The sequence below is a fragment of the Clarias gariepinus genome, chromosome 8, assembly GCF_024256425.1.
Source record: "Clarias gariepinus isolate MV-2021 ecotype Netherlands chromosome 8, CGAR_prim_01v2, whole genome shotgun sequence".
NCBI classification, from domain to species: Eukaryota; Metazoa; Chordata; class Actinopteri; order Siluriformes; family Clariidae; genus Clarias; species Clarias gariepinus.
Window position 1 is genome coordinate 20,912,760 of NC_071107.1, and position 22,122 is coordinate 20,934,881.

At 37.5% G+C, this 22,122-nt stretch overlaps 1 protein-coding gene across 3 annotated transcripts in view; it reads right to left on the minus strand.

Annotated features, from left to right (window-relative positions):
* Positions 1-5,683: 5,683 nt before the first annotated feature.
* The window catches only part of marchf8 (membrane-associated ring finger (C3HC4) 8), a 90,588-nt gene continuing 74,149 nt past the window's right edge, over positions 5,684-22,122 (minus strand). The window contains exons 4-9 of one of the 3 annotated variants that reach the window (XM_053501628.1): positions 18,778-18,857; positions 17,707-18,483; positions 13,784-13,964; positions 11,439-11,574; positions 11,078-11,092; positions 5,684-8,873 (exon numbers count right to left, since the gene is read on the minus strand). In XM_053501628.1, coding sequence (XP_053357603.1) covers positions 8,569-8,873; positions 11,078-11,092; positions 11,439-11,574; positions 13,784-13,964; positions 17,707-18,483; positions 18,778-18,857 — 1,494 coding nt within the window. In that variant the 3' untranslated portion in view covers positions 5,684-8,568. Of the gene's footprint in view, positions 8,874-11,077; positions 11,093-11,438; positions 11,575-13,783; positions 13,965-17,706; positions 18,722-18,777; positions 18,858-22,122 lie in introns of those variants that run through there. The other 2 variants (XM_053501627.1, XM_053501626.1) reach the window with 2 other exon arrangements.

Consider the following 22,122-nt stretch of genomic DNA (forward strand, 5'->3'; position numbering starts at 1 on the left):
ACTGTTTAGGGACATAAAACATTTTTATACATAACTAAGAAATACGGTAAAATATTATCTTTACATATTATAACTTTTTTAAAGTGGGTGTGATCTCAGAAACTTTTAGATAGAATATTACAGAAAAGGAGTGGAGAAGTACACAACACTAAAATTAACAGACATGGGTTTGATACTCTTGAGCCTAAAATATGTTCACTGCACATGTTCTAGAATGTATAGAGAGAACATGTGAAACTCCATGTATGCAGTAACCTGAGCTCAGGATCGAACTAACACTGAAGCTGAGTCAGCAATGCCACATGCTAATGTATACCTCTGTACCACATTTTACTAAACTACTGTTGTAGGATGTTTATGAATGAGTATTGGGGAAAAATATATTCTATGTGGATTTTTTATTTAACAATAGTTAGCTAATAATCATGTAGATAAATTCTAGCTGATTTAAATACTTTCAACTACAGATACTGGTTTTACTATTTATCTTTTTTAATTAAATGAACTATATACAAATGCAGCATCCAGTGTATTCAATTGTAGGCTACTTTTGCAATTGATATAATCTAGATTGCCAAAAATATGTGGACACTTGGCATTGTGAAACATCCTATTTCCAAGTTAGCCCACCTTTGTTGATATGACAACAGGATCCGCTCTGGGAAGACTTTCCACTAGATTTCATGGCTTTGGAGATTTGTATTCATACAGCTACACGAGCATTAATGAGCTCAGAAACTGATGTGGAGTGAGGAGGCCTGGGGGACAGCTGACATTAGAATTCATCCCAAAGGTGTTCAGTGCTTTTGCGGTCAGGCCACGTGAGTTTTTCCACTTCGACGTTCGCAAACCACGTCTTCATGGACCTCATTTTATGCACAGGGGCATCGTCATGCTGGAACATGTTTCTCCTCTTAGTTGCAGTAATGAGGGAAAACTGTAAGGCTAAAAGACATCGTAAAGAACTGCCTGCTTTCCACGTTGTGGCAATGTTTTAGAGAAGTTAGTTAGAAGTATATATATATAATCTTTTGCTGAACTTGTTTAACTGGTAATTAGCTAGAGGTTAATATCTAACGCTAATTAACCCATCAGCTTTATTATACTCACGCTTGTGTTTTATTTACACCGGAAATTAAAATCGCCAGAGCGAAATGTGTTTGCTGCTGAAAATGAAAGTCATCAGTAAACTCGATTGCCATCTACTGGTCAAAGTGTAAAACAGCAGAAGAGGTGAGATGTTCAAGAACAGTATACTGTATTATACAAAACTAATTTCTTTTATTTCTTATAGGAATAAGTTATAAGTTTATATGTAAGGCATAGCTGAATGGCACAATCATCCAAAAAAAAACATGACAGTAAAGAAAATGATGAAATAATCCCTGTTCAAAGGTTTGCAATTAAATTTGCAATGCAATGTAAATTGCCTCCTTTAGTATCAATGATGGCAGGTACTAACTCACTCACTCACTCATCGTCTATACCACTTTATCCTGTATTCAGGATTGTGGGAACCTGGAGCCTATCCCAGGAGAATTAGGGCATGAGACGGGGTACACCCTGGACAGGGTGCCGAACCATTGCAGGGCACATACTCACTTATTTACACACTAATCTTTAGGAACAGATATTAGCCTAATCTGCAAGTCTTTGGACTGTGAAACCGGAGTACACACACACACACACACACACACACACTAATGACTGCTGATTATAATAATAGAAAGGATTGCATGTCTTGCGTACATATGCAGTAGTGCATTGATGTGTTTCTGGAAATGGTGAGTCACAGCGAGGAAGTGAGTCACAGGGAGGAAGTGAGTCACAGGGAGGAAGAGGAAGTGTCTTTTTCAGAGGACTGGTCAGTCACTGTCAGGGTTTTCAGTGCTTTATTTTGAAATGAAATGAATGAAAATGGAAGAGTGTTCCATTGACTGGAATTTCCTACAAGTCTACCCGAGTCTCCAATAACTATCTGGACTTCATATTAACATCAATTAACATCGACTGTTATAACTGAACTGGCTGCCACCTAACACATAGTATGAATGCAGATCAATTCCTGCTCTCTGTTTCACCCAAATGAGGATGGGTTCCCTGTTGAGTCTGGTTCCTCTCAAGGTTTCTTCCTTCTTCCAGCATGGTGGAGGACAGTACACACTCACTAACAGTTGTGTCCCTCTCATTTTTATGCCTACGTTTTCATTATAGTGTTAAATTAATGACCGTATAATAAACCATGGGGACCTGAAACTGTTAGTACACAACATTTTGAATAATCTTAACATTTCAATTATTAATTGCAATTTTGATGAATTGCTAATTGTAAGAGGATAATGTCCCATATGGCCTCTCTTTACAAATGTTAGGAAAAAACATTTATTTAGGCCACTATACAGGATTACAGTAACAGTTATTTAGCATTGTGGGCATGCTGTTATACAAAAATAATTAATGATGGGATCAGGTTATGTGGTCCGACATGAACTGGCATTATAAGTTAAATGAAAACAGCAATACTGTTAATACTAATTCATACGATAACATTACCAAATGAGTCAGTAGTATTTAAACACCGGGTCAGTGCCTTTACAAAGCTACCCATAAGAAATGTTACCATGGTATACCCACTGAAGGTTCACAGTACCTACCGTGGCATTTTCCAAAGGATGGGGCACAGTACCACGAGTACTACCATGGTACTGACAGAAGTGCCGTAGTACTTAACCTGGTACTTTTAAAGCCCTATGTTGCCTAACACCGTAAGGTCTAATGTTCCATGGTAATACTATTGTATATTATGGTATGAACTACTAGTTCACCATACATATCATCATATCATTTCTTATCGGTTATTCCCAGTTATGGTGGCTTAGTGGTTAGCACTGTCACCTTGCACCTTCAGGTCCTGGGTTCGATTCCCATGTTGGTTCTGCATGCATGGAGTTTGCATGTTCTCCCTGTGGTTAATGGGTTTCCTCCCACAGTCCAAAAACATTAAAATTGCCCGTAGTGTGTGCATAAAGTGTCTTGAGTGTCTTGACTTAAGGTCCCTCCATGGTCCTACAAAATAGGAATAAATACAATGGTCACCATTTGCCCCCAGGGTCCCTAGATGGACTTCAGAAGTTCTTAGATGAATGGAGATTACAGGAGTAGCACAACCAATTCCATCCTGCTAGAGGGCACTAACATCAACACATGCCTTAAAGCACCAACTACAGGATATCCGGTCATGAAGTCAAATATTTCAAAATAAAAGTTCAGGATACATTAATTTATTATCTCTCTTAAAAAAAAGAACTTCATACAAGAAAATGGATAATTACATATTATAGGAGAAAACCTACAATACAGAATAAACATGAAGGAAAGTAATTTTTAAAGTGGCATGTCATTACAGTATAAAGTGTCCATGTGGCTATTTATGATGTAGAATTATAGGAGTATAGTATAGTATAGTATAGTATAGTATAGTATAGTGTAGTATAGTGTAGTATAGTATAGTATAGCAGTGTATTATATAGGTGCAGTATAGTGTGTAGTATAGTATTGTATGGTATATTATATAGTACAGTATAGTATATAGGTCTGTATAGTAGTGTACAATATAGTATAGTATTGTATAGTATAGTATAGTTTTGTATAGTAATGTACAATATAGTATTGTAAAGTACAGTATAGTATAGTATAGTGCTCATTCACATTTTCAGAGAGAAGAAAAAAAGAATCAATGAAATTTAGACAGTATCTAGATGTCTGCCAGCAATTTTGTTTTACTCACCTCCCCACAGAAGGCATAAATAGACTATCTAGACTAGCATTCTCGGCAGATCTAAACACTGCAGACTGCACATGGGTTGGCCTAAACTTGGCCTTATGTATAAAGTATGGTGTAGATATGACAGTTAAATGTATGAACAAAGTTTGGAGTGTATGTATGCTTGGTCCTGTGCACCTTGGCGTTTTCAGATCGGACTGAAATTGAGTGCAGATCGTAGTGCAATTACACAAAGTTTACAGAGAAACAGATTATTTCAGACATCTGTGCAAGCAAATGCTTCTGCGGTTAGTGATGCCAAAACTTTACTAAGTTAGGAATTATTAGACTTGACAGGGTGTAACAACAAGCTTTTTACACTAAATATGCTTATCCTAAGAGAAAGCCACAAAATGCTGTTTTTATTGAGCTTCAGTGAAGATTGTGTGTTGTGGTCTGCAATGACCAAAACCAAACTGTGCACACAGCTAGCACACACTCCATACAAGGTAAAAGCCACAGTATATTATAGTTGTGGATCATGGACATGTACATTTTTACTTACATGTGACAGGAAGTTTAACAGCATCGTGTTGCTGCCATGTGATTGGTTGATTGTGGGTTTAGCGATTACTTTCAAGGGCCTGTCATGTCATAGCTGTGTTTGAGGGCTGTGGACACCATATCTCCTGCAGTGTGATCAGAGTCATCAAACACTGCAAATTAGGTGTGGAAAATATTTCTGAAGCAAATGAAGTTTCAACACAGAGTTTGTGGGAATTAACAGGAAATAGAAGACTAAATCAATTTCCTGTATTTTATAATGATGCAATTTTGTGTTGAAATTTAGCATTGGTTCAAAAGAGCCAATATTAATATTTTTTTTCCCCTTATTTGCAGCTTGATCCTGTTAAACAATTCTCTTTAGACCTCTCTTGGAACCAGTCATTAGCACTAACAACTATGCACAAGATGCACGGATTGGCAAAAAAAAAAAAAAAAGACACTTCAAGATTTTATTCAGTTGCTATTAGCTTTGCTTACACTATGCCATATGGCAATTCATGTTTGAAAATGATTCGACATGCTCCCAGAACCACTCTTTTTCAATCTGTCTCCTGGAATATGTCTGTGCCATCATGTAAAAGAAACTCCATAAATGTGATACCCTGATCATTTAGTACTTTCAGGTCATTAGCTGACCTAATTGTAATTCTACATAACATTGTTAATCCTAATCCTGACCAACTGAAGCAACCCCAGAAACTAACACTGCCTTCAGAGGCGTGTCCACTGAGCACTATGGATGTTTTCTTTTTTTAATTAGTCTCATTAGGAAGTGGTTTTCTGATGAACACACAGCTGTTTAGGCGTAATCCTATGAGTTCTTGTCACACTGTGCATGTGGAAATGCTCTTTTTTAAACATAGCTATCATTTTTTAAAATATAATTATGGCTGTTCATGATTTTATGATCTCACCACATTTCTTTAAGGACTTTTAAATAATACACTTTAGACAGTCCTTAACCCAATTCGTCATTTCGAATCTCCTTGATTTTTTTTGTATTATGCAGTAAATAATTTGACCCTTCTAAAAAGGCAACTTTTTGGGGGGGTCAGGCAGTGTATATTGCTTTTTCAATCTCCATTCTGATGTCTGATGAAGCCCTTAACCTGGATCATGAATTTGTACACTGAGGTGAGGCCAATGCATGATTGGCTGCCTCAAAAGCCAAAGGCCAATAAAAAATAGGTCTTGTTGAGGTTTTTGGAAGTCTCATTCAGCTATTAAACAAGCACTCATTTTTAAAATTTCTGTGTAAGGCTCTAAGTTTATGACTCCCAAAGGCACTGTGAATGTTAATGTAATGCTCGGTGTGAACTTCCGCTTTAGGAGCAACTTAAGTAGACATCCAGCTGCTGGTTTCATCAAGGGTTTATTTTATTGCTCCATTTAATCTCCCCTTAAAAACACGAAACAACATCACTTACATCTCAATTAAGAAACTTAAAGTCAACCTTTTAAAAGCGTAATACTGAGGAAAAAATGTACAGATACACAAAATACAAAACTATACATGTAAATTACAGTCTTTTCAGTTTCACAAAACCATATTTAGCTACTGAGAAAGCCATGGCAATGTGTTCAATTAGGTCTACTGCTTCTCTATTTCGACACAGTGCTTGCGAAAGGCCTTGATGACAAAGTAGCCATGAGGAAACTGAGGAAATTTATATTCCAATAAACCGTTCGAAATTATTAGGCAGTGCCATGTCAAAGCAACTACCAATTTATAACAGTAGTACAGAGTGTGGAGAAAAAACAAAATGTCTCATTTGCAACAATGTATAGGTTTACTTCATTTTATTTGGTTGGTTTACAGTCTATATAATCAAATATGTGAAAATAAAGAAAACAAAGCACATCAAGATTTCATTAAAAACATTATGAAAAAAAAATATTTTTACTGTTGAAAGAAAAGTCACAAAGAGAAAAATGGAACAAGACAGGGCTAGGAAACAGTCATGTTGACCACATTCAAGTTGATTCAGTAGCAATAAATTGCAGTTTGCAAGAAACACTTTCTAAGCACGTGTCTTCTGTATGTGTTAGTAAGCATGATTGATCATGTGATCATCAGAGCTCAACAACTAGCAACCTGCAGCAATGAAGAGAGACAAACAATACAAATACTGCAACAGATCAATGCTAAACAATGCAGACGCAGTGCAGCGATTCAGCAAAGCTGACACCTGACAAGGCATATGCAGAATTACAATCCAAAAATTTTCCAAATCATACCTTGTCCAAAAAATACTACAGTTGAAGCTTAATTCCATAAATTGTCAGCGGTCCCACAGTTAAAGGAGCCAGCTCCTGTTCACCTAACAAAAACCCATCTATACATTGATTTCTAAACCACAAAGTAAAATTAGATTAAATCATAAAGGACGCCAGGCTGCAGTTGTGCAAAAACTGCGCTCGTTAGGATTTACAAGCTTGTAAAGGGCATTCCCGCAGTCGCCATGTAGCAAAGCAGAAGACAGTTGAGATCCACACTTCCCTACACAAGCATCAAGGATTTCAAGGATCAGAGAATATTATATCAGCTGTGCAATATCAAACCTGTAGTGTTATTTGCATAAAGTGTGAAATTCAAAACTCTATGTGAAAAGTGGAAAAGGACTGCAAGAATGATCCCGCCAACAAACTGTAATTGCACTTTTTGCTCATTTTGCTTAAATTGCACCAAACTTTCTTGGTACTTAAAAATCCGGATAAGAAAAGGTAAAATGTGACTTGTGCCACTAGATGGCAGAAGTATGCTCTGATTTTAGGTTTGCACCGACATTCTAATGTAATGAGGAAGATGAATGTGATCAGTCCTATCAAAAACACTGCATGAGGAAATAGCGAAAGTCACAGCTAATGTGGAAATTTTATAACGTTTATAACTGTAACATCCTTACAACATTGTGTATCTTTTAAGAGAAAGAGCTAAAAAAAAAAAAAAAAGAAAGTTATTTTGGGACACCATGCAACAAATTCTACAGATTATGTAGATTTGTTCTAGATTGATCAATTTGTTGTCATTATTAAAACATCATATGCTAAGGTCATACATGCTGAAATTATAATTTAAATATGGATGAAGAACTATAATGACAAAAGGAATACAGCAAAATCTTTGAGGCTACAGGTTAACCAATTATGTCATGTAAAAGTGTGTATGGTTATGGGATCAAAATGAAGCTCGAAAACCACGAATAAAAAACTGTCCTACTGGGTTAGAAAAATAAGGTACTCTTCAACTAAGACCAAAGGAAACAAAATTTTTAAGTAAAGTGTTGAAAACAAAGACTCAACATAAAGAATCACTCAAGTTTAGAAAACACGACTCATCTTGAAAGTTGTTGTGATGCTACAAGTAATTTGATCTCTGCAGAAAAACGTCCTCTAACTGGTAATGGATGAGATTTGAAAAATCTGCTGCAGTTTAGAGCCCTCAGAAGGAACACTTAAGGGCTAATAGCCTGGTCAGAAACTATAGCATAGCTAGTGGTCAGTGTATCATCGATGGGCCCGTCACAAGTTACAGCACTAGCAAATATGCTAAAACACTGCAAGCAGCTTTAGTGGCTCTAGCCCTTGTTAGATAATCATTAATTTAATTTTGAATAAGTATCACCTTTAGAATAAGTTAAATATCAGATAAAACAAATGAAAAAGACAGATCAACTCAGAAAATCTTTTTTTTTTTATGAAAGATGGCATGAACACTCCAAAAACATGTCCATTTTCCCCTTATAACTCCTTAAATTTCCAGTTTTTACATCCAAAGTTTGTGTGGGAATAAAAAATGTCATATAAAATGTGAGAAAAACTCTCAGATCTTCAAGCTTGTATTTTTCCTTGTGTATGTATAAATGTATGAGTATTAAAACAGGAAAACCTTGAAAGAGGAACTAAAAAGTGCTTAAATGCATTAAGGATTCCATTAGAACCAGCGCAGAGACACATACTCACACACACGGTGAGCAGAGATGCACACAGCTCGAGTGGTGCTTCAAACATCTCCTACAAGAGCAGTACAATGGCAGTAATTGGACCTGATGCACACCGACTCGTAATGGCTAGCCAACAACTTACAGAAACAGAACAGACAAAACAAAGAAAACACCTAAAAAACAGAAGGAGTTCCATCTCAGTTAACTCTGCCCAGTGCGCTGTGGTGCCACCTGTACCCTGGCAGGAGGCAGAGCATCATCTGTTCCCATGGAATTGGGTTGAGGATGCGCTGCTCACACATGCAGTATCTCCATGCTGTAGTCCTCAGTCTCTGTATACTGTGAAGAGTTTGTGTCTGACTGCGCTGGTCCAAAACCCTCTTTATTTTCCAAGTTTGGCTCCATAAGTACAGGTTTATCGAAAATAGTCTTTTTATAGGTCTCTGGCCGGTTTTGCACATATATCACCCTGTTGTAGGCCTTAAGTCTCCTCCACAGCTGGATATAGACTTTGCATTGCACATACATGAAAACCAGTCCGCCTGTGAAGCCGATGGCCACTACCACAAGCTTGGTCCAGAAAGGCCACTCCAAAATCCCTGCGGAAAACAGGACAAGAGCTTCATAGCTTCGAATAATACCACGAATAACATACTGTATGAACATACTAAATGAACATATGTTATAATAATATAGAAACAAAAGATAAAACATTTTGGCAGTCTCAAAGTATTGTAAGAATTAAAAAATTTTGACAAAACGAATAAGATTACATTTATTATAATAAATTATTTTTTTTGTTTTAATTATTGGAAGAGAAGCACATACTGAAATGTATAATACCATCATTTCAGGAGAAGTCATAAGCTCTCAAAAACCACAAAATGACACTTGCTAAAAAACACCGCATCATTTCTGTGCACAAATACAGTATGATTCTGGACTATTCTATATATTTTATTAATGTCATTCTGGCACTGGAATTCCTGAAAAATGTTTCGGTAACAGACCCAGATTTCTTATTTAATGTCATCCTAGCGTTATTTTGGATTAAAAAAAATACGAAAAAAATATTTACATTTAAAAACTAATCCTGACTTCTAGAAATACCAAGCTAGGAATACCACCCTGTTTTCCTGTTCTAACAATGTTCCAGTAGAGTCATTCCTATGACAGTTGATTTTCTTTAAAATGACAAATGATCTGATCAGAAGCAGTGAAGGACGTTCTAAAGAATTACCATGGTAGGATACATTTTAAAGGTTCACGGTGTCTTTGACAGGAAAACATATTTAAATATATCATTTTCACTTTCATTTTGAGCATATCACCTTCCCATCTGCAGTTATCACTAATCAGATTGTGAAGGGACAATAATGTGATAAATCATTACTGTCAACTGCGAGCTACCCCACAAGGTAATCCAAAACATGGAATATAATCCATTTAATCGGTACTGCTTTGGGAAGCTCTGTAATTTAGACCTAGGTGCAGCTTTAGTATTCCTGACATGGCGAGTAGGAATAGAGCTAAGAAATCGGGGTGACTCCTAAGATCAGCCATAACCTTAAAACCACAAACTGATGAAATGATTAACATTGTTACCTTGTTATAATGGCACCTGTCAATTGGTGGGATAAATTAATATTCTGTTGATGCGTTGGAAACAACAAGGGCCAAATTGGGATGGCTAGATGATCCATGTACACTGCTGAAAGTGGCTGTAAAGGGCACATTGAGCCATAGTAGAAGGTGGCCTGGTCGGATGAATCACCTTTGTTTAACCTCACATGGATGGCTGGATGGATGTGTGTTGTAGAAAAGGACCAGGATGCACTATGGAAAGCCACCAGTGCAGGCAGAGAGAGGCTCTGGGCAATGTTCTGCTGGTAAACTTTGGGTCCTGACATTAGTATGGACATTACTTTGACTCACCTAACTAAAGTGCATAAAAACGGCACCTTTTCATGACACAATTATTCCCTAATGACAGTTGCCTCTTTCAGCAGGACAGTGCACATTAATGACCCCACCTTAGAACTTAATAGGATGTGCTGCTAATGTACAGGTCAGATCTGTTTTGCTGGCACAAGTGGGGGTGTACAAGTGTACTAAATTTCTACTCAAATTTAGGCAGGTGTTTTTAATGTTATTGCTGATCGATGCATGCTGCTCTCCTGAGAAAGCTCAATATGCTATAAGTGAAAAAGAAGATAGTTTTGGATATTTGTTGTTCTTTGTTTGTTACCAAGGCAACTAAACTATGTTTACATTATCCCAGCCTTTTATCATTTGAAACACAGATGGCTGTTATTTATGTGAAATTTAGGATAGAGATGTTTGTCTTGACCTAATTCGAGTTTTCTCTCTCTTGATCAAGCAGCTTATATTTGCATGTTGCTGATTATACTTTATTTATGTTTCAAATAAAATGTGAATCAGTGGCTAGGCTGCAGTAAGGTGCTGTACTCCAAAGAGTGCTGCAAATTCCTTTTTACCACCATATTCGAAGCACAAGGAGCACATGCAGTGCATATTATTTAGATTTCACTAACCAATTAGCATTTATGGCTCAAAATGATGGGTGAATCTCTAGCAGGCAGAAAGTTGAAGGTAAGGAAAAGTAGAGGTACAAAAGAGTCAGACATTTTAGCAGAAAAAAAGGTGGATCAGATAGGAAAAGAAGAAGAAAGTAAAAGTTTGAGCAGAAAATAGGCAAAAGAATTAGAAATGTAGATATATGCGGAGTAAGAACTAGAGTCAGAGAAAAGACAAATCAGATGTTAAAGGAGAAAGCATTTACCTGGTATTCTCCGGGCTGCGTGGTTAAAAAAAGTTCATTACTATTTTGCTACAGGTGGAAGCAGGAGGCATAAGAAAGTGGGGAGGGTACTGTAGTCTAATGTCAGTTAAATTACGTATTTACATGTTTATATATTATTTAAGAATAATACTAAATGTTTGTTTCAGAACAACATAGCTGTTCATATATTAGTTAGAAGAAAGGCATCATTAACACTGCACACTCTTAATTTTCCTTTCAGTAACGGGCATTTCAATGCAAACAACATGAACCTACAGTAACATCTCCAAACAGAGCTGAACAATAAGACGATGGTGTAAAAGGTTAGGGAGAGGAGAGGGAGCTGGCAGAGGCAGCTGACCTTGTTTGATCTCCTCCGCAGTGCGGTCTATTAGGACGTACAGTGACCAGACCACGCATGTAATGGCAATAACATGGAAAGTGACTGAGCACATGATCTTCCTCCTCTCGCTGGCGGTCATCTGCAGCTTCTCCCACTATAGAGACAGAAATGAGGGCATGAGCTCAGCCTGGGATCTGGACATTTTCTTTGACAAATGTACAACAACAGCAGATGGCATTTACCCCCTTATTGATGGCATAACAAACAGAGTTTACATCACGTCGACTGTGCTGTATTGCATTACAGATTACTGCATTCAGCTTACACCTGGCCTTTCCACTATAACCCTACAATAAATATTTGATGGAGCTTACTATGTAATCTCGCTATCTTACAGCTGCAGCTTCATGGCCTGTGTTACAATAAAGTGTCACAAAGCCTAAATAATAAAACGATATACTGTATATAATTAAATTAAACTGCTAAATGCAGGTTGTTTTTTTTCTTTTTTCTCTGACATAAGAGTACAGTATGTGATTTCTTCAAAAGAGTGTGTCAAATAGATACACCTTATGGCCTGAACAAAATAGAACATTGACTCACTAAACAGACAGAAATCATCAAGGACAGCACTATGATGTTCCTAAAAGCTTCTGCTCTAAGCAGTTAGTGACAGAATGTATTTAAATCATGGATACTTTCACTGCAGTCCAGACAAAAAAAATATCAACACTGATAGTTGAGAACAAAAAGACAATGAGCAAAAAAAGAAGCAAGTAGCTGCCACTACTTGTTATAATCGGAATGAAAAATGAGTCAAGAATTGTATTAATGCATTGAATTATTATTATATTATCAGCTAAAATATTATCCATGCCTTGGCTTACTGTTAGCGGCTAAATGATGCCACAACAACCAGACATACGTACACACCTTCTAATTTAATGTCTTTGGTTTTGTGATTTATTTTTTACGTTCTAGAAAAATACTGGGATGTCAAAACTAAGAAATAACACATGGAATTAGGTAATTTAGTAACAACAACAACAGTCAGTATTATTTAAGACATGAAGGTCAGCTGTTCCGAAACAGTTCTTGTAAGAACAGTACTGTACTGTCAAGTGCATCTGCAAAACCTATCAAACACCATGATGAAACTGGCTCTCAAGAAGACCATCGCAGGAAAGCAAGACCAAAACTTACCTCTGCTGCAAAAGAGATGTTAATTTAAAATTAACAGCTGCAAAAATCACCAATTAACAGCACCTCAGATTAGAGCCGTTATGCTTCACAGAGCATAAGTAGCAGACACATCTCAATATCAACTGTTCAAAAGATGTGCAATGTATAAATAAATAAAAATCAGGAAAGACCACAGAATTGGAAGGTGTGTCTAAACTTTTGACTGGTAGTCTCCATCTCATAAAATCTCATAAAATCTCATAAAATGCAGTGTTTATAAAGAGAAACTCAAGGTTTAGTTTTTGTGGGGATTCCCAAGATGTACTGTTTTCGCTTGCAAATCTAGCTTCACCTTGTTATCTGAAGTAGGTTTTACATGAACTGCATCGGTTAAAGCAATAGAAATTAGTCATGTTAGCAAACCAGCTAACTAAACCTGTTAAATTTGTAGTTATGTCACATTCACTGATATTATAGTGAGCTTCTTTGCTAAGATGAGCTGGGTGCTGCAAAAAAGGAGCTCTTACAAGTAATTATCCATCCTTATTGCCGGTTACCTCAACCTTCCACTGTTGTCGTGGAAACATGTTCAACTTTATACAGGTTCAAGTTTATACATCTGCTAGAACTAAAAGCATTGCATTTACTGCGATCTGGAAATGAGCGACTGATAGCAATCTACCACAACACTGTGTCAGAAGATGTTTGAGAACGACAGCACATTCAGAGAACGCAGTCACTGTGAACAAGGCCAGTATGGTGGTATTGTGGCCATACTGTTACCTTGTATAAATGACAGACTCCTGTCCTTGATGTGTTTCTACAGCAGCTTTTTAAAAGCTGAAAGCCCACGACAAAACTGGTTGAAACCCTGATTTCTCGATCGTCTGGAGGAGACAATCACAAGAAATGTGATTAAAAAGACGATCTGCAACAATTGATACTTGATTCCTGTTTGGACTTCTGCTAATAAATTTGCTGATTTGCTTCCGTTAAAAACTGTCGTCTGGGAGAAAGTGGGATTGTTACTGTACATTGGACGAATGAACCCCTGCTTGGTTGGGTCAAGTAGTATGAATGAAAGAGAAACATTTGTAATCTGTAATCAATCCAAAAAAAGCTCCGCACTCTCCTGCTCTTTGAACTCAATAAGACCACTTCAGTGTGGTGTGTGTGCTTACCTTGCGTAACGGCTTTAGTTTGGTCTCCATAATGAACTCGAACTTGCAAAGCTCACAGCAGCGAGTGTCTGAGCTCTTGATCCACTGTTGTAGACAGGCCTGGTGCACGAAGCGCAGACTACCTGTGCAGTGGCATGGCGTGATCAGTGGACTGTCCTCATCTCCCTCGCAGTGACAGATCCTACATTTAAAAACAATAGAGAATTTATATATGCAACAGAGCATGAAGGACTTTAAACATACAGCACAAAGAAATCTTGCATCTAAGCTATAGCATGCACCAAGTTTTCCTCCAAAGTGGAGTTACATCAATGCTCTGATCAGGCAAATCACTGTGGAAGCCTTCCATCTCCAATCATCTGCAGTGAAGTGAATCTGACATGTGATGTGAGTCATGTCTGCCAGCGTTGCCAGCTTTAAGTTTCTACATATTTGCTTTCTCTGCAAACACTGTAAATTGATCAAAAACTGGCAGCACTGACAAAACATCAAAGTTTATATTTTGACAGGTTTGCAAGCATCATATGATTTTTTTTTTTTTTTAAGATGATCAAATAGAAAAGTAGACATAGGCCTATGTCTTATTGTGCATGAGTTTGCACAAGCAGCCACATGGGGGCATGAGTTAATCAGCCTGCACTTAGATAAATGTGCAAACACATTTAGGACTTTTGAAATAAACATTCTCTCATGATTTCATGATCTCATGATGTATATTCAATAAGTTCGACATAAGATCCCCAGTAATGCCTGTAAATCAAATCAAACCAGAAAGCCATTACAAATAAGAAAGGGAATATTCGGATAGAGGAATGGAGGTCGGTTATAGGTTCTATTTATATATATATATATATATATATATATATATATATATATATATATATATAAAAAGTGTGAAAGGCGTAAAAAAAAAGGGCAAAAAAAAAAAAAAAAGAACAGTTTCTCAGCTACTATTTTGGGTAGATGGTCTAAAGCACACAGCCTGCCAAGCAAACATGCTCAGCTTTAAGCAGAGCCATAACTCATTATAATACAACACTCATCTGGAGAAGATGGTGACTGTCCCCTTTAACTGCTGAGAAATCTAGCAAAGTGATTCTTGAAGCAGTTTAAATCTAACCAATGCATTTCAGGCATCCCTAAAGCTAGAGGAGGGATATCACTGGGAAAGGGTTTTTTTCTGTTCTTTTGAAAGTAGCTGTAAAATACAATAACTGTGGAAGATTTTTAATCGCTTCTAGAATACTGAAGGAGTTTCAAAGCCTAGCCAACACTTCTGATTATAGGTTTATAAAAGCTGCCTGCAGTAGAGCCGGATTGGGAAAGAAGGCTTAAGAAGATAAGAACAAGCCCACAGCAAACAACACATGTGTGCACGGATCAGAGAATTGCACTCCTCAGGCAGACGTATTAGATCTGACAACCGTCCTCTCGTTTACCAACTGTGTTTCTGACAGGCAGTTCTTTGGCATTAAAAACAACAGTGACAGCATTAACGAGAAGAATGAATGCCACCGCCATATGTGTTAAGGGGTAGCTTCCCACAACGAACAAGGAGGATAATGATCATTTCCAGACTGGTCTCATCCAATTCAACATGCAAGATTAAGCGACAAAAAAGTTCTCATTCGGTACATAGACTTCTTAGAGATAGCAGAGATTTAGCAGCATTTAGACTAATGTGGAGGAGCAGGTCATTTAGCAGCTGTCAGCACTAATGCCATATGTATTTGTTAGCAGGAGACATTTCATTTTGCTATCCAATTCAGAGAGCTGATGTGTGTTGAGACTTCACTAGACCTTCAGGAAAAACGGTACTGAAGTGCAATGGCTGCTACACTGAACATCACACACACATTATGGTCTCTAATTCAATAGACTGTTTGTTTTCATACATTAACAGTCTTTTGTTTTTGAAACATGAGGCAATTCAAAGAGTGTGACAAATGCTTTTTTCACACTAGCTCTAAAGTAAAGAGCACAGAGTGAATAAAATACATTTGCATGAAGCAATAACACCCTTGGTTGCCAGAATGGTAAATAAACAACAATTAGCCTAAGTAATAATAATAATAATAATAATAATAATAATAATAATACCACCAAAATAAGTATAAAATTTTTCAAAGAGCAAAAACAAACTTTAGATATGCTGTACCCATAACTGAATAGCAAATCTGCTTTTAAAGGCATTATGCTATATTCGGCTTTTTAATCCTTAGCACAAAGACAGACAACAGGACATTAGAGGCAACATCCTGTCCTTCAGCTTTATTTCACTCAGAACATCTTAAGCCCATGACACACTTCCAGCTTCCTAGACAGACTTAATCCAATTAACGCTAATAAGGTGTTCCCTTTTTTATCTTGTCCTGACTAACTCAGGTAACAGCTCCTGGGTCCATGTGTTGACTGTTCATCCTCTGACAACATTATCAAAATTAGCAGTTTTACAGAACAACGTTTCAGCTGAATAAAAGATTGAAGCCTTATCTTAAATTCATGAAACAGGCTTCGAATACAAACACGTAGACATGATTTAAATACAAAGGCTGAAAGTGATCCTCTGGAGAGAAAGATTAATATCTGTATACTCTGAAAACCTCACTTTTATATTTCAGAAATAGTATTCCATGAAGTGTCACATTGACTAATGATTTTACAATCAGACCAGATTTCTCAGCTTACTGTAATATATCCTTGAGGCTATTTATGCAGAAATATTTCTAGAGATATAGTCTTACACAGAAGTTTACACAAGAATCTGTGTATATTAAATGTTAAACTATCCATCTTATGAGTGGTAGAAACAAGTATATATATATATATATATATATATATATATATATATATATATATATATACACACTTGTGTGAACGTTTCTCCAGATATCTCTCACAACATTACTAAAACCCTGCATTTTATGGTCAAGGTCACCTTCACCGAGGCAGGGCAACTGATCCATATTCTCTATCTAGTTATTTGCAGATCTTGTGAAGTAAATAAGGCAAAGAAGGGCATTAGCAGTTGTATGCATCTGTAAAATGATAGACTAAGCAAGCAATGACTGGAGTGTATCACAAAACATTATTTCACAAAAAGAAAAAAGGCAGTCACAAGCCATTCTCTTCATCCTTTCATTAAGACAACAGAATGAAATAAGTAAATGGAAAAACCATGGAATGAAATAATAGTCAATTTCAGACGTGCATACACAAAAGCAGATTTAAACAATTTTTAAAGAAGTAAGCCGCAAAAAAAACATCTGAATTAAAACAGACAATTAAAAAAAAAAAAACAATTCCTTCATCAGAATTTCATTTATTTATTGGTGAATAACGCCTATAAGTCAATTATATGGCTTAGAAATGGGCTTTAAGGATGAGCTTATGAAGCTGCATTAATCTCAGTTTGCTGAATAATTGCTCAGTTTGCAGCCTGTGTTTCTCCAGTTATGAACAACGTGCTAATAAGATCTTAACATCCACTTTCTCTCATAAAACCTAGCAACCCTCCACAAATTGACCATCTGCCATATGTAGAGTCTAATATATCCTGGCCACCTTGAATGTGCTCTCGCGTAAACCTCTACGGTAGAATAAGTGCAGCTGTACATTAGAACGCTCAGTATTACATACAGGAATGTGGTCAAATCAGTGTTCCTAATATTACTTCCTTTTGAAAGGTAAATTGTGTTACAGAAAATGTTTCTAAACTGGATCGCTTTTCTGACTGACTCTAATTAGCAGAGGAAAGAAAATGCAAAAGGTAGCTCGGCAGCAGTGCAGCATATGGAGTTTAACAGGTGGAGCCACAGGGGTTTTGGGGATTTTTGGAAACCCAGGTGGGATGATGGGATTCTAAAAACGGAGCACTTTTCTCTAGACAGGTCACATGGGAAACTGGGAAAAGCCTCACCAACCTGCAGCAATCCCCAGTCAGAGAGTATAGCGAGGATGGGCCAGTTTTCTCCATCAGTGGTGAGAAGCAGTGATCCAGATCTCCGTCCTCCTCCAAGTAGCAGAGAGGAGCGGGCTGTTCCTCAGCCTTCAGCCTCCATCCAGACTCCTCTTCAAACACATCGTCATCACCCATCTCTTCACTGTATGCTTCATTTATCTCCAGCAAGGCACTGGTTGGCTTGGTACAGGCCGCCAGCTCATCCAGAGGCAGGCTGCATGCTGTGGAGGAGCGTGGGAATGGAAAGAAGAAGCGCAGCAGATTGGAGCTCTTGTGCATGTCAGAAGGGTGAGCACTCAAGTAGCCATAGGTGGTAGAGAAGGCGTGCTGAGTGGGGTAGAGAGGAGGCAGGCGAGTCAGCTTGACCACAAGAGTCTTGGCCTGGTTATTACATTCTGCATCCCCTTTGGTATCCGAGCGCAGCTCGCCATCTGAGCATGTGCGTTCAGCGAAGTGCAGGCTGCACAACCCGTCCATTTTCTGACCCACGTCATTTAGGGACTTGGAGAACTTGAGCGTGCTGGCGTGCGGCCTGAGGTTGACCGAGGGCTTTAACAGTGAAAGCCATTCAGCTCCAAATGCAGATTTATTTTTGGGTTTGATGGGTGAGTCAAGACAAAGCGTTGTCATAGTGATGCTCTGCGATGCCCGTTTTTTATCACTGGAATTGAGTAAAACCACAGCAGTCTGCACAGGTTTCTTAGAAACCTGCTCCTGAACTGGGGCACTAGCATTAGAACTGCTCAGCATGACACGAAAAAACAGACAAAAACACAGGACAGCAGCAGGGACGAGAGACAAGCAGAAAGAATAATAAAACAGAAATGTGCAACATGCAATACACAGCATGTGAAAAATGAGCAGAAAAATACGACACATAAAAACTGACAAAAGCTGTAGAAATGTATGAGTCAAAATACAAGTTTTTGAATGAAAGCTTTGTGATTGCTAGAAGTATAATTTTCACATCTATTAGAGAGAACTATGTGCTTTGAGTCCAAGCAAAAAAAAATCCGGACAAGCTAAGCCGTACCTGCAGATGTCCTGGTTTGAAGGTGTGACTGAAGTTCTAGAGAAGCCGATAGGAGTGTTCACAGAAGTTGGACTCCCTGCCTAAAAGAGGGAAAAACAAAACATAGTTATACTTTAGATGAAAGCAATAGACATATTGGCAGCACTTTAACTTATGTTATAAAAACACATCACATAAACTGGTTGAGGAAATGAACATTTTCTAATAACATATTTCTTCTAACATATTTTTATACCAAGTGACAGTATTAAATAGCACAGATACACATGCCACAGGCCCATGCTTAATTTCTCTATGCCCAAGACCAATTAGCTATTGATTCACAGTGCAGCACACAGAGAACTTTTATTGCCCCAAGCCTAAGAGTAATCAATATGGTTTGAAGTGCTGACCTTTATTTGAAAGGCATAGACACATTAAACAAGATTTTTTAACGAATAATATTTATAGATGCAATTATTCCAAGCAAGTAATCTAAATAATGCAAGGTATACAAATGAACCTGTTAGTGAGATGAAGATGCATTGTACAAGGAAAAAGATGTAAGTCCTTATTGTTTGTGTCTGAGATGTTTACTGCTCTGTAATCCTGCAATGATGCAAAGCTTTCATGTAATGCAGCCCTGTGCATGCGTGTGTGTGTGTGGTGACTAAGCACAAAATGTACACTAATTTATTCCTTTAGTTCCACTTGTAAATACACTGTGTGTATTTTAACATGATTCTCGCATTCGAGTCCTACATGCATGCACCCCCCTAAGATAAAAATGCTCAGAAATTCCTATGATTGGTACCCAACAAGATTTAAAAACATGCATCCCTACACATTTAAACATGCACACACACACACACACGCGCACAAAATTCGTGTGCTCTGTAAATCCATCAGTGTGTGACCCAGCTTGCACCCTGAGGTAGGCCCACAAGGATAAATCTAATCTCACTACAGGAGTAGGCAGGAGCCTTTAGCACAACACACTTAAGGCTGCATTTATTAATGGCCTTTCCTAGTCAATTACACTCATTTCCAGTCCCTCCCACTGGATACTTATAATTTTCCATGACCGCAGACAAACAAAACTGCTCATCAAACCAGAAATTTCCCATTTCAAGCGTCTGCCTCTTAAAGTTTTCTGCTAATTATCATCTCTTGCTCTTATTTTTAAAACAGAGTTTATGCTTATAGGGGCAAATATAATAACATATTTTACTGACCCTTAAACTTTTTCCCTGCTGTATTATAGAGGTCTATACAGTAAAATAATGATAGCGCGGTTAGTTCAGAATGATTTGCTTTGTGTTATGGGGATAACATACTCTAGCATATTGTGTGCTATCACATAAAAAAAAATTTTACTGCCAGCCTTCAAAATAAAAGCCCTAATAATAAAATACACAAAGGCACTTGGGTCCTAAAGGCACAATTACATATCACATCATATTATATATAACAGACGTATATATTGTTTAGCACTGTGGCCTTGCACCACCAGTGTCGAGGGTTTGATTACTACATCGGGACTGTGTGCATATGTTTGTATAAGTGTATAAGTTTTTCCCGTGCTTGGTGGGTTTCCTCCAGGTACTCAAGTTTTCTCCCACTGTCCAAAACCATGCAGATTAGGTTAATTGGCATTCCCAAGTTGCTTGTAGTGTGTGCGTGTGCACGTGTGTGTGTGTATAAACACAAGCCCTGTCAAACTGGTCGCGGTGGTGGTGGTGTCGCAACTATCAACAATGATGTACTCACTGTTACTCAGAAAACAAGGCCCAGGTTTAACTCATTTGAAGTGCTTATAATTAATGTTGCACTCAGTGAAATACAAAATAAACCCTTGCTATATTTTACCCTGGCCACCGTGTACAGACCCCCCGGGGCCATATGTTAAAGAGTTTGGACATCTGCTGTCAGACCTATTGGTAATCTCTGACAAAGTGTTGATAGTAGGAGACTTTAACATTCATGTAGATGATGCTAACAAAATATAAATGGAGCTGCTTTAATCATATGCTAGATTTAATTATATCCCATTGTATAGATGTCTCTAATATAGAAATTTTACCCTAAAATGATATCACATATCATCACCTCCTGATATATACTCTACCTGTAGAACAGATTAGTTGTGTCTCCCCACGTTATCGAATTGGTAGAAATATCAATCCGACTACTAAAGACAGATTCACAAGTAATCTGCCAGATCTGTCCCAATTTCTTATTAGACCCCTGTTAGGACAATGTTGCTCCCATTAGATTAAAAAAAAGTCAGAGATAAAACACTTGCACCACGATACAATAGTCATACTCACACCCTAAAGAGAGCAACCTGTAACCTCGAGCAAAAGTGGAAAAAAACTAAATTTGAAAAAGGTTTTCAAATTGCGTATAAAGATAGTATGTGCAGCTATAGACAGGCAATAAAAGCTGCTAGGGCCAAGCATCTAAGCCGACTAATAGCAAGAAACCAAAACAATCCCAGGTTCTTAATAAGTACAGTGGCTCGCCTAACAAAACCTATGATGCCTGCAGGGAGTATACCATCACAGTTCAAAAGTGAAGACTTTATGGACTCCTACAATAAAAAAAAACAAAAAACGAATAGTATCAGGAAGAAAATAACGGAGGTTCAACCTCTAATAGCATCTCATGATCCAGTCCAGTCTAAAGCTTCACATTTAGATTTTCAGTGCTTTACAGGTATAGGACAGGAAGAGCTGTATAGACTTATCACCTCGGTTAAATCAACAACGTGCTTGTTAGATTCAATCCCAACCAGATTTTTAAAAGAAGTGATGCATACGGTTGGAGAGCCGCTTCTAAACATTATTAATTATCCATTATATCTAGGTCACATCCTAAACCCTTAAAGTTGGCAGGTATTAAGCCTCTTCTAAAAAAAAATCTAATTAAGACCCGAATGAAATAAATTACAGACCGATTTCAAACCTAAAATATTAGAAAAGGTAGTATCAGCTCAAATATGTACATTCTTGCAGGAAAACAATATTAAACAGTAGGCTTGAGAACATTACATAATCTTTAAGTTTAAATATAAATGCACCTTTTTATGTAAAAAAAGAAAGAAAATGAAACATCCTATTGAAATCTATCTAAATACATTAATTCACTCCTTGTCTAACACCACAAAACTAAAGCTCAGGCTTGCTGAGCTAAATGCAAATAATGCTCCTAGTCATCTGCTCAATCTGCTGAGAGGCACATGCTTACAGGAAGGTTAAAAATAAGTACACACGAATGTGAATGAGCAAGAGAGCGGTCACTCATCTGGGTGTGACAATAAATGTCAGAAAGTAAGAGAGAAATTCATAAATGGAAACTGATATA